The sequence below is a fragment of the Bombus bifarius genome, unplaced genomic scaffold (genome assembly GCF_011952205.1).
Source record: "Bombus bifarius isolate JDL3187 unplaced genomic scaffold, Bbif_JDL3187 scf7180000007970, whole genome shotgun sequence".
Classification (NCBI taxonomy): Eukaryota; Metazoa; Arthropoda; class Insecta; order Hymenoptera; family Apidae; genus Bombus; species Bombus bifarius.
The window spans coordinates 3,529,041-3,541,294 of NW_022884356.1; the positions used below are offsets into that span (position 1 = coordinate 3,529,041).

The 12,254-nt window shown below is 36.0% G+C and overlaps 1 protein-coding gene across 3 annotated transcripts in view; it reads left to right on the top strand.

Annotated features, from left to right (window-relative positions):
• The window catches only part of LOC117212308 (tRNA dimethylallyltransferase), a 117,049-nt gene that overhangs the window by 104,257 nt on the left and 538 nt on the right, over window positions 1–12,254 (top strand). For all 3 annotated transcript variants that reach the window (XM_033457018.1, XM_033457008.1, XM_033457029.1), the window contains exons 6-7: window positions 11,228–11,324; window positions 12,052–12,165. In XM_033457018.1, coding sequence (XP_033312909.1) covers window positions 11,228–11,324; window positions 12,052–12,165 — 211 coding nt within the window. The remainder of the gene's footprint in view (window positions 1–11,227; window positions 11,325–12,051; window positions 12,166–12,254) is intronic.

Consider the following 12,254-nt stretch of genomic DNA (forward strand, 5'->3'; position numbering starts at 1 on the left):
GAAGGTAGCAAATGCTCTTTGAAGCACTAACCTCTTACTAGTTTGCACATTTTTGTACGCTTCATTTCCCGTTAGGAAATTTCCAAAGGTTTTATTCATCAAATACAGATGCCAGAAAGTTCCCAAAGCAATTTAAAAATTCACATAGGATCCATTAATTATTGTTAGTTCCCCACACTTTTCATCCAGAACCCAATCTGCCCGTGCATACACTCCTTAACAACTCATTAACTCTCGTACTCGTCAATTACGCTTCATCAAAGAAAAAACCAAGCAAGAAAAGCTATTTTAGACCACCATTTTTCTAAGCGATATCATCTTTGAAACATCTCCATAGTGGCTTCCATCGTCCCATCATGATGGAGTCTTCCATCTTCTTTGCTCAACTCCATCGTAACGGAAAGAATAATATCGTCTGTGAATCGAGAGTAGTCTCGAGATGCACGCGTATTTCACGCTGCTCGAAATTCACGAATCACGTGTGCATAGCGAGCACGTGATTCGTACGAGACACGCTAGAGCCTTTGTGAATGAAGTCTGGCGGTGCACGGCTCTCGCCTTACTCGCTTCCGGAAATCGCGAGCGCGTCGACCGGATGCCCGAGAGAAAATAAAGGAAGTAGCCAGTCGTGAGGAAAAGTAAGTACATACCGGCCTTCGTGGCAGTGTACGAGCACCGCGCGCGATAGAACAACGAAAAAAGAAAAAGAAAGAAAGAATTATACTGGCTCGACTGAATGATAATCGCCTTATCTCTTGATATCTGGGAAGTTCCGAGCTGATTCGACGCAGCGATTCTCAAACGCCTTTCGCGGTTCGACGGCTTTTTTCAAAGAGATCCCCTGGGTTTTAATTGAGTTTCAAACGTAAGAACAGATCTTTTTACAACAGCGCATTTTTATTCGAATTAAACTGATATTCGAATGTTATAATACAGAAGATTTCATTTTCTTGTTCTCGTACGAATATATACGTATCTTATTGTCTACAATGAAGTGTAAAAGTTTTGGATAAGAAAGATTCTTCGCTTTACGATCAAAAAATGATATTTTTAAGAATTTTAAATAATTAAGATTATGTAATTTTATAACAGTGTCTATTTTGTTGTACTGTTTTCTTTCACTGGCTTCATTCTATGTAGCTAGGATTATTTTAGATATCACTTTCGGAATATAAAGCGAGAGATCTATCTGATCGGAAACTTTTGCGCATCACTGTATGTTTGAAAGACGATACAATATTGTTATGCGAATGGTTTTTGTGATTTGCCGAATACCACGGTGAAATTAATCGAAAATAGGAGCGAATGTGTTTCAAAATTCGAAATATATGCTAATATATACTCATAAAAATAAGAAATGACATTTTTTTCTACATACGGTAACAGAAGGTGAAGAGATGTTACTTAAAAGCTGTTACATGTCGAATAAATAAAGCTGGTATAACGTATTAGCAAAAATTATGAGGTTTAAATGTATTCCTCTTAATTACTTACGACCTTGCAAAAACTGTATTAATTATTCAACAATACGAATTGATATTCGAAAAGCATCCGCGGTATTTGACAAGTGGAATATCGAGTTTAAAGTTTGCATTATCTTTTCAGAATACGCTAAGATCTTTATTCGTTTATCGTTAATTTGATAGTTCTGTTAGCGTGTTCCTCTTTTGAGGATTTCGCTCATTAGAACTAGCATTGAACGACGTTAATTGATACGTTAATTATTCAGAAGCTTTTTTGAATGCTTCTAAGATAATATTAAAAAATTAGAGAAACTAAAGTAGCAGACGATGAACAAAAAATGCATTTCTGTTAGTCTTGTTTTTATATTATTTATCATTTGAACTCTATGCACATTTTTAGCATTCTACATCATTTAAAAAATATAGTAGACTTTCTAGTTGGCATTTAGAATTATATGATGCAAATTCAAGACATGTAATTTATATTTCTATATTTACTCTTCTTTTGTGGAAAGATAGTAGCGATAAAATTAATGTAGCTGCACGAGTCATCTAGCTTTTCTAGAAAATTTGGTAAAATGAATCGGAAATCAAGAATTATGTCTGTAGCATTGTAAATTAAAAGAGGAATCTGGCATTTATAACGCTAAAATTAAAATCAACAATTTTCAATCAATTGAGTATTTCAATGAATTGAGTATTTGTAATACTAGCTTGTAACATAAGAGACACAAGCTTCTATTTGCGTACGCTAACGCTTATGATCAGATTGCGAAAATTTATGCATTTTTGGGAAATTTAAAGATACAAAACCGCACACAATACGTTAAAGCATACGAAATATTCAAAGTGTACTACTCATCATAATATTCAGCGAGAGAAAAAAGTCGAGAAGAGATACTGGTTAAGAAGGTACAACATAATTTAATACGTTTCACCTGAAAAGTATTTGCGTATGCAGAACTATCCACCTTCTGGTTATCGAGTGACACTGACACAGGGAATGCAAAGAATTCGATAAAATGTCACAAATATCAGCTGTATTTTAACACTATATGGAGGAAAACAAGGTTTCGTTCCTCTAATGTTTATTTAAAGCGTAGTACTATTATACGATTAGAATTAAAATTGTAAGCATTACATAAGCTGAGCACGAGTTCAAGGATTGGGAAGTAGTTATAGTTTTCGTGCTAAATTCGAATCTGCTAGTATTTTAGAATGGTATTATTTGTCTACGAGTTTATTGGATTCAAGAATACGATTCTAAATCGAAAGAAAGCTACGTTATTCTGAAATTTAATATGTGTGCTTGTACTAAGTCAAAGTATAATTCCATTGTTTCTATATGTTATTAGTAAAACATACTAGTTCAACACCTTGACTTTTGCTACCGATATTCATGAATGTAGTCGGCAAATTTTCGTTTCCTACAAAATCACTCTAAATATCAATTCCGACTTCTCTTTTTAAGTCATATATCTTTTTAAACATTATCTTTACAAAAGTACTATTTTTTATAACTCTTTAATCATGGAAAAATAAAATCTTTCCGGTAAATATTAAGTTTATTAAAAAAAACATAAAAAAGATCGTATGCCATTTTATATAAAAAATTATGGATATTCCCCTGTTCTCTTAGCGGGTAAATTCATTGTACATGAAACGACGCGTGCCAAACATCGCAAATGATTAAAAAAATAAATCTTGACAGCGTCACCACTGGACCTTGCATTCGTGTAAAAGAGGCAAACAGAGGCGACGATAAGCGAAGCGTTTTATGTCTGCTACCTGATTCTCGTGGAATTTGATGACTTGTTGAGAATGTTGTAAATTGAATCCTTGTTGAGACTGTGTACAACGTCAAAACGCGTAACTGTCGTTTATAAACAACGCGAAATTCCGTATTCAGATTCAGAATTCCGAGATTCAATGATCTCGCGAGTTCTCGTCCAAAAATTAATATTTTTCGTTCGTATCATTTTGGCGGCACAGTTTCTATAGAACCGAGGAAATTCACCAGTTAATTTGCCGGTGCTAATGGATTTTCCACTTCCTGCTCCAAAGAGGACAATTTCTTCCCACCCTTATACACACGCAACTCTTCTTTTTTTCTCTATCCTTTCTTCTCGTTCGAATTCACCCTCATTTAATCTCTCTCTCTCTTTCTCCCTCTATGACACATTAACACACCTTCTTCCTTTGCTCTCGCCTCTTCCATTCTCACCCTTTTGCCAGCCTTTCATTACCCACTTTTCCACGCACACACCCTTCTTGTTGAATTATCTCCTCTTTCTGTTTCAGCGCCCTCTTTATTACGTACACCATTTCCCCAGCGAACGCTTACCCCTTTCACGTCCCCCTTTCCCCCATTCTGATCCGTGTTTGCCCGTCGCGTCCCATCAACCGACAAAATCCCTGACTTTCCGGTCGTTCGACGCGACGCTTTAATTCCTTTCGCTGACAATTATCGTTAATTATCGCCGCTCGCTATCGTATACATGCGTGCGGATCGCCTGAGTGAACGGCGCATCGCGCCGCTGCACCAGCAGCTATGCAAATTACGCCGTCAGGCCAATTTGCAGTCGGCTTCGCTACGGCACGTGCAATGCGCGGTACGCAACCTGCAGCCAGTCAGGGGGTTCCAACTGAATTACATTGACGTCTGGAAGGAGTTCATGGGAACGGGACTACCAGAGCAGTCTACGAGAAGGTTAGCATCTTCTAGGTAGCATGAGCTTTAGTGTACGGTATATACGTAGATATATGATACAAGGGATGATAATGATTGTTTTTCGATAGTTGATAAGGGAAAGCTACGTACGTTTGCAGGTAAAACAAGCTTTCAAAGATGAACACCATAATCTTGTAAGACAGAACGATATTTTTTAATTTGTTAACTGGACTATCAGAACAGTCTACGAGAAATTTAGCGTCTTCCAGGCCGCAAATTGGTTTAACGTACGATGCAAGGGATGGAAACTTTTTTCTTTTTTCTGTTCTAATCCGCAGGGGAGGACTAGATAAAAGAAGATTTAGTAGAAATTACAGTTTTTACATTTGATATTCGATTTAAATTTTCAGTGGTGTACGATTATTCTTCTAGTAACCCAGGTCAAGCATCGCGAATTTTGGACGAGATTAAGAGTTCTGAGGTTAAAGGCTCTGCACGAGACCAACAGATGTTTATGACGAAGACCGACAATTATGAATGGAGATTTATCAAATAAAAATATCGGATTATCCTGGTATAATATACAATTGATCAGTCTTCTGTTACGACATTGTTAACATTAAAAATTCTAGTCATCTACAAAAAGAGGACAAGTTGTAGAGTATTCTGACGAGTCAGAATCGCTATCATTTAAATAGCGGAGAAGAGAGAACACTGTAATAATATCATGTAAAATTCATATGATTTATAAAAGAGAGAAACGAGGAGAGAATCGTGCGCAGAATATTCCGAAGGTTGATAAAAATGTTTTATTATCCTACATATGTATTTAAATATATATTGAAAATAATATTTAAATAAGAATGAAGAAAAGAGAGGGGAAACAGTAATGATATCGTGTAAAAGTCACGTGCTATAAATTTCTTCATGGCCCACGCGCTTGACAATAATTTTACGCGCGTAACAAGGAACAAGTTCATTATATTTCGCTACGTGTAACGAAGAAACAAGCCCACGTCAAAATATTTTCACGATGATTATATCTCGTACAATTATCGGCTCTTCTTTTTCTCCACGTCTTATAACCTTCTTTCACGGTTTCGCTCCTACTTACATAGCTCGATACTCGCACATTTCTGCAAGTAGCATGTCTCGTATTATGCAAATGCTCCTGTTCACCGGCTTTGCCTGCTCGGCTTCTGCCGGATGTGACGTCACTGCCTGAAACATCAAAGTTTCAGAAGGCAGGTGTGATTAATACAGTGTACCGATACGGGAGCGACGAGATCGGTTAATTACACGAAACTTTCATGACGCTAAATAAACCGTGTATGTTATTAAATTTTCGATCCCCTGATCTGTCCATTGTTTTATTCATATGCTAATCTTTGTCGAATTTTGTTGGTTCTATCCTCAATATCAGATACTCGAATAAATGCTTCATTTGGATGTTGTGGTAATTGCACCGGTGTTTATACAGTTTGTTCTTTCATTTAAATGTGTATAAGCACAGATGGTTTTTTGACACAGTTAAAAATAGCATAAAAAGGTCGTTTAATTTAGAGATAGCTTCATGAATTTTTTCTTTCTTTTTTCTTTTTGATAGATCCTTTTTCTTTAGAATTAGATTGACAGATCTTATCGCATCGCATAAAATTCAAAAGTTTGACAAAAAAAAAAATCGGCTTAGAATTTTGGATTTCTTTAGGAAACTTTTTCATAGAACGTTTATTTAACTAAGAGAAATTATTGTTTATATCTGTATCGGTAATATTAAATTACGATACGAAATACATATCTATTTATACCGTGTGTTGGAGTATTTAAAATTATATACTATATCTTTTCCTCGATGCATTCTTAAAACTCCTATTTCGTTGTATTCGCTGTTTTCCATATACGAGGAAATAAGTCTAGAATACCTATAGCGTTACAATATTTCTCGCGAATCCGATCGTTCAATTATTCCTCAATGCCACGTAACTCGTATTTATATGCAAATTAAAAATCTTTCGCTCATTATGAATGGATTCGTTAATTATGATTCTGTTAATCGCGATAAGATATTGATAATGCATGACACGCGAAGAATGGAGGATCCCGCGATGAGTTCGGAATTTTCATGATCAATCAAGTCAGTTTCTTGCAAATTCCATTCATTGCAAATCATGGAAAAACCGGAAAATAACCAGCTCCCGAGCAACATTTGACCTTCTTTCTTTTCACGTGTTTCTTGAAACGTGTTGTTATCATGTTCCATGAATCGATCACTGTCTTATAATTCCTTGATGTTATCATGGTTTTTATAAACTCTTGTTTTATCGGTTTTTAATACTTCTAGGAAGCGTTGGAGAATGTTTAACGAACATTGAGATTTATTTATTAAGTTATTCTTACAAGTTAAATAACTTGGGTGTAAGTTTTCTAAATTTTTAATATTCCAAACTTCCAAATCTTTAAATATTTAAACTTCAAACTTTAAGATTTTAAAGCTTTCAGATATTCTAACTTCCGAACTTCCGAGGTCTGAAATATTCAAAATTACAAATTTTCAATTATCCGAATATAAAAATTTGAAAATACTTTGCATATTGTAACTGCGGGATATTAGAGGATATAACATCGATGTCATACGGTTACACAAAATGTAACAGAGTTGCAAAACGATATGCATTACGAAATAGTGTGAAATGACACGTATAAAGTTCATTAGCATCGATGTAAAAAATTTCCCGACCAAATCTGTAGCCATTAGTCGACTGACAATTTCTATCCAGTCGGTAGAGTTTGACAAGAGAAAGAAATATACCTTGTCGTATACGCAACATGTTGAATATTCTCAGCTTATCAACTTTCGCTAATCACATTGTGAGATAATATCCAATATTAATAGCATACTAAAGTGAACATTTAGAAACGTTTCTTTATTGCAATCTCGAAAATATGAAGAGCTCATGAAAGCATAATTTCTATTTAAAGATCATTTCCATCTAGTGACTCCTATTAATATTCTTATTAATATAAATTTATATTATACACGTATCTCGTATATAAAATTAATGTAAATTGCTCATTGTTCAAATTCACTTGCGATTGTAAATTTGACCATTATTGAATTCATCGCTTATTATGCCATGTAAATTAAACGAATAACATCTATTTTTCCGCCAACTACAAAAAGCGTTCAAATATATTAAGAAGCAGTTAATTCAATAGCATTATCGTCAACAAATATATAGAGGCATCTTTGTGGTATCCGAATATTAATAGTCATTGTATGAGGAATATAAAATTGGTGAAATTACACCAGGTGTCTAAATACTTATCAACTGGTAGCGTATATTATGTATCTCTTCCGAACCTGATAACCTCGGGTGCGTGTAAAAGTAAATGATACGTCTGCCTGGCAACGAGTAGCAAAAATAGTTCAAAGCATTTATGTATTCGCGATAATGATTACTGTCACTCGTCGTTATCTTAATTACTTTTGCCACTACTATCACCGTACGTGGCTGTTGTCATTATCGCTACACACCTGCTATTGGCACCGGAATTATCGTGAACCGATGCAAGAATGTTGGCGCATCTCTGATTAATTTGGGTCGTGTATCTAACGCGAATATCAATGTTATCGATATTATCGGTTCGTTAATAACGATTCTCTCGAAAACGATAAATGTGAAATTTTTAGATAAAACGGTGTCGCGCTGGTTAAGAACGGCAATCGGTACCGTGGTATCGTGGCATTTCGGTATCGTGGAAAATTAGCGTGATCTTTGATACGGTGGGGCAAGAAACGAAAAAAAGACGTTAACGAGCTCTCTGCAAATACATTTAACAGGGATCTAAAACGGTCTGTTAAGTTGATGTATTAAGTATCGAAATGTCGTAGGGTTAGTCAATTTGCATTAATTTGAACAGATTTACGATGCCTGGCGAAAGATACCGACCACCGTGTAGTTTTACGATACGGTATGTTTCGAAAAGATAGATGGGCAGAAATTTTCTATACGAGGAATGTTTGTACATGGGGCGTTTCGAAAGGATTTCGCAAAAAGCTTATGTATGAAACATTTTTATACAGGATACTTCAAAAAGGTTAGACGGAAGTTTGTACGAGAAAAAAGTTCATCGTATGTCTGTGCGCCGACTAAAAGTTTGGTATCGCTTCGCGTTTCATAGATGCCTGGAATTTCAAAGATAGTAAGATTCTATTATTTTCAAAGTTGCTGCTTTAGCAAGATTTATCAAAGAAACGACAATTGTTATCGATAGGTACGGCATTAATTTTGTATTGACAACAAAATTAGAAGAACATTCAGGAAATGTGATCTCAAATTTTTAATTATCAATGACTACTCATAAGTATCTGAATACTTTATTCATTTTCAATAATGATATGTGAATTTTATCAAGACGTACAAATTAATGGTATCTTAATGGCAAGACATAGCACTTATCGTCATTTTATGGAATCAGCACGCTATAAATTCGAATTGTGTATTAAAAAGCCAGTTCCTAATCAACAAATATATGCATGTTCTTTTTTATTCGTGAATTATAATCTTTGTTGTATATTCTTTCGTCTGTTTCGTTTTAATTATCTCAAATATCATTATATCCTTAGATCATTTTAACCACTGTGAACAAAATTTGATCAGCATTGTATTATTTTAATTTGATTATTTATCAGATCGATATTTTCTATATACGATACTTCTAATTGCTATGTCCAAGTATTATCTCTTTATTCAGTTGGAAATAGTTCATTTCATTCATTTATTTTGCAAATGGAGATATATATATCTGACTAATATTTTCTTGCAAATAAATTATACAATAAGTTATAGATGTGCGGAGCGAAAAGTATAAAGTGTGTGTATAATGGAAGGTTATTATAGAATTTTAGAAAGAGTAGTTAGATGTTTCCATATAGTGGGCAAAAATATAACTGACATCGAGAGTTTCGAAGAAAAATGACTTTTGAGAAAATATTAACTTTTTATCTTAGTTATCTAATGGAATCATTAATTTTCGTTTGTAATGTACAATGGTTCCGTATTTCTAGTGTCAAAGAAGGTGCCGATGTATCGTATTTTCGACGTATTTCGACACATTGTGTGCTATCGTAATAAAAAATGATGTTAATGTGCTTCCCGATGGTCGTCTAAAAATACAAATTTCGTGGACTGTCTGTTAAATATTGATGACGAAACAGCGATATACCCGGCAAGTGACTTTAGCAGTCGATGCTGAAACGTACGTAGTAAAAATGGAAAAGAACAATATATCCTTGCATCGTTAACTCCCTAAATGTTATATTCAAACGAAATGACACGAACAATCCTAATTTCCAAGATGATTTAAAATAGATAACGTTTATAAAGATCGTTGCTTTTCTCTCTATATATTTGTCGATATATAGAATTAATTATTATAATTTCTGAGCGACTCGTGTAGCGAATAAAACGCTACTCCATATAAATCGGTAACTCTACGTTCTTAACGTTCGATATATTTCAACTAAAATTGAAAAACGTCGTCGATCAATTGGAAAACGATTGTTAATTTCTCAACAAACTACGACTACAAAGCGGCCGATCGAAAGCGATCCAAGTGATATAGATCATCCTAGTCAGCCATATAAGCGACATAATCCACTTGAGGTTGAAAATTTGCTGTTACGTAAAGCCTAAATCGTAGCTAAATCTATTCTCGATCGTTCTTAACCAGAAATAAGATGTTCGAAATGAAGTTTCTGTCGTAATTGTCTGCTGATACCCGTAACACCATTCACGTGATACGTGCGCGTGCACATGCACACCCACATCACCGTTAGATTCTGATTTCTACTTGCACTACTCGCAGCCACATATTTGGCATTGACACGTGTGCCAGCAAGTGAACCGTGGCCACGGCTTCGACTTTTCCCGCCACGTAAGCTAGGCCTCGCCTCGCCCGCTATCGCTATCCACAGTATCCACCCATGATAAGACCGCTAGCCCGCAAAATGCAGTCTTTCGCTAACCGAGACACGATCGCCACTCGAGAACCTGACCCGAGAACGTGCTTGTCAGACGACATTTAAAGACGATGGAACCAAGGCCTCCGCAAATGTCTTTTGAAAATAACAATTCGATATTAACAATTTGAAACGATGATGTTACTAATTAACGCGTGGCTGACTGCCACGGTGGTCATCGGTGACCTATGTTTCGTTAGACTTTTTATTAATTTTTTTTATTAATTTCATGGAAAAGGAAATCTTTTGGCTTAGAAAATCTTCAACGATGTGAATAATTTACATGATATTGTCAGAGAAACAAGCGTGCAAATATAATATAATATTTTGGAAAAATTAAATGTTACGGCGTGTAGTATGTTTGAATCTGTTGCGGTTTCCAACAAGGGCAAAGTGTAAAGAACTCGGGTGACGCTCGATATATCAACGATCGAGATAATGGTAATGATGATCATTTTATTGTATAGAAATTACGTAGATAAAATTGCGTAGATACTGCTAATGAGAGTTCTTGATGCTTTGGCAATCTGGTTTATTAGATCTAACGCTATTAAACGGCTAAAAGTATTTTTCCAGACGCGCAACGGTATCAGCGCGTCCTTCGAACCTTACTATGAAACTCTAACTGCGAAGTTGGCGAAACGTCTGGGAATTTCTTCCCTGTTTGATACGGTTCATACCCGGAATCCACTGACAACGTTAGACGCTAAACAGTGCCGAGATTTATTAGGATACGCGATTTCGTTTGAAGTTGAAATTGTATATCTATATCTTGTAAGGTATGCTTAATTCGTTGAAATTATGGAAACTGCAAAAACGTTCGGTAAAAAGCGTATCTTAACTCGCGCACGCGCGACCGACGAAGATCGTAATTTAGCCAGAACGATGCTTATCGAACGATCTGCGAGCTCGCTGGTCACCAAGTGTTAATTAGCAATAAAAGAGAAAAGTAAGGGGAAAATGAGGCATAAACGCACAGGTGAGACACGGAGAAGCTCCCGGAGAATGGGAAGAGGTGGAGAGAGAGGTTGTGCGAGAGCAGACACGATTCGGCGAGTGTTTACATTCCAGGTCAGCCGATTACACGAAGGGCATCTTTCAGAGCATCGGCTTCAAGGAGTTTCACGCTTACCTCGTGTTGCCCGAGGATGAGAAGCAAGAGAAAAAGGTAAGCAGGAGCGGCGAACTGCAACGTCGTCACGTTTTCTTCGTCGTGGCTGCGCGTCGTTGTTACACGAACCAGACGTTTTATATCTTTTAGAGAAAGGAAGAAAGAGAGAAATGGAATCGAAGGGAGAGGCCTTCAAGGGGATGCTCGATGTTCTTGTTGGATGTTGCGGTTCCAAGAGTGGAGCATCCATTCTCTCTTTCTTTTTTACATTCCATCGTCTTCCTTTGAGCGTTTTTGCGCGTGAGTCTTTCGACAGACTTTTCATGTACGTATACACGTAGCAAGGTAGGATCGTTGCATATGTTGAAAAATGACAAAGTACTAGATAGAACAGTCCCATTGAGGACGACAGTAGGAGCATGACGAATTGGCGAATTGCAAGACAAATTACTTAGCTGGAGTCGAATAATCCTATCTTACCATATGCGTTTGAAGTTGCGAGATTAGTGGCGTGAGTTGTGGAAGAACAGTTACGAATGATCGAAGAGCAGTAGAGAGATGTTTGAAGAGCTTTTTTAAACTCTTTTCTCTTGTTATTATTACCGATATCGTTTGGAAGACGAAGAAATTGGGAAGATGTACGACGACGATGACGGTTTCTTTTTGGATCTGACGCATCGGTTGTTTGAATGGGAAAGATTAATAGAGAGCCGATATAAAATTTATATTATATTTCCACGAGTCATGTTATATCGATGTATAGAGAGGAATGTTTTGTTTAAAGGGTCAGGAATTACTACAAAAGGGTATCGATGACCTAAAAATGGTTACGAAAAGGTACGCGAGGAGGCAAGAAAGATGGATCCGAAATCGTTTACTTCGTCGCAGTGATAGACAGGTATGATTCAACTGTATAAATATCTTATTATAAAGACAATATAACGTTCTTTATGTGTTTATGTATCGTAACATATTTATTAAGTTTGA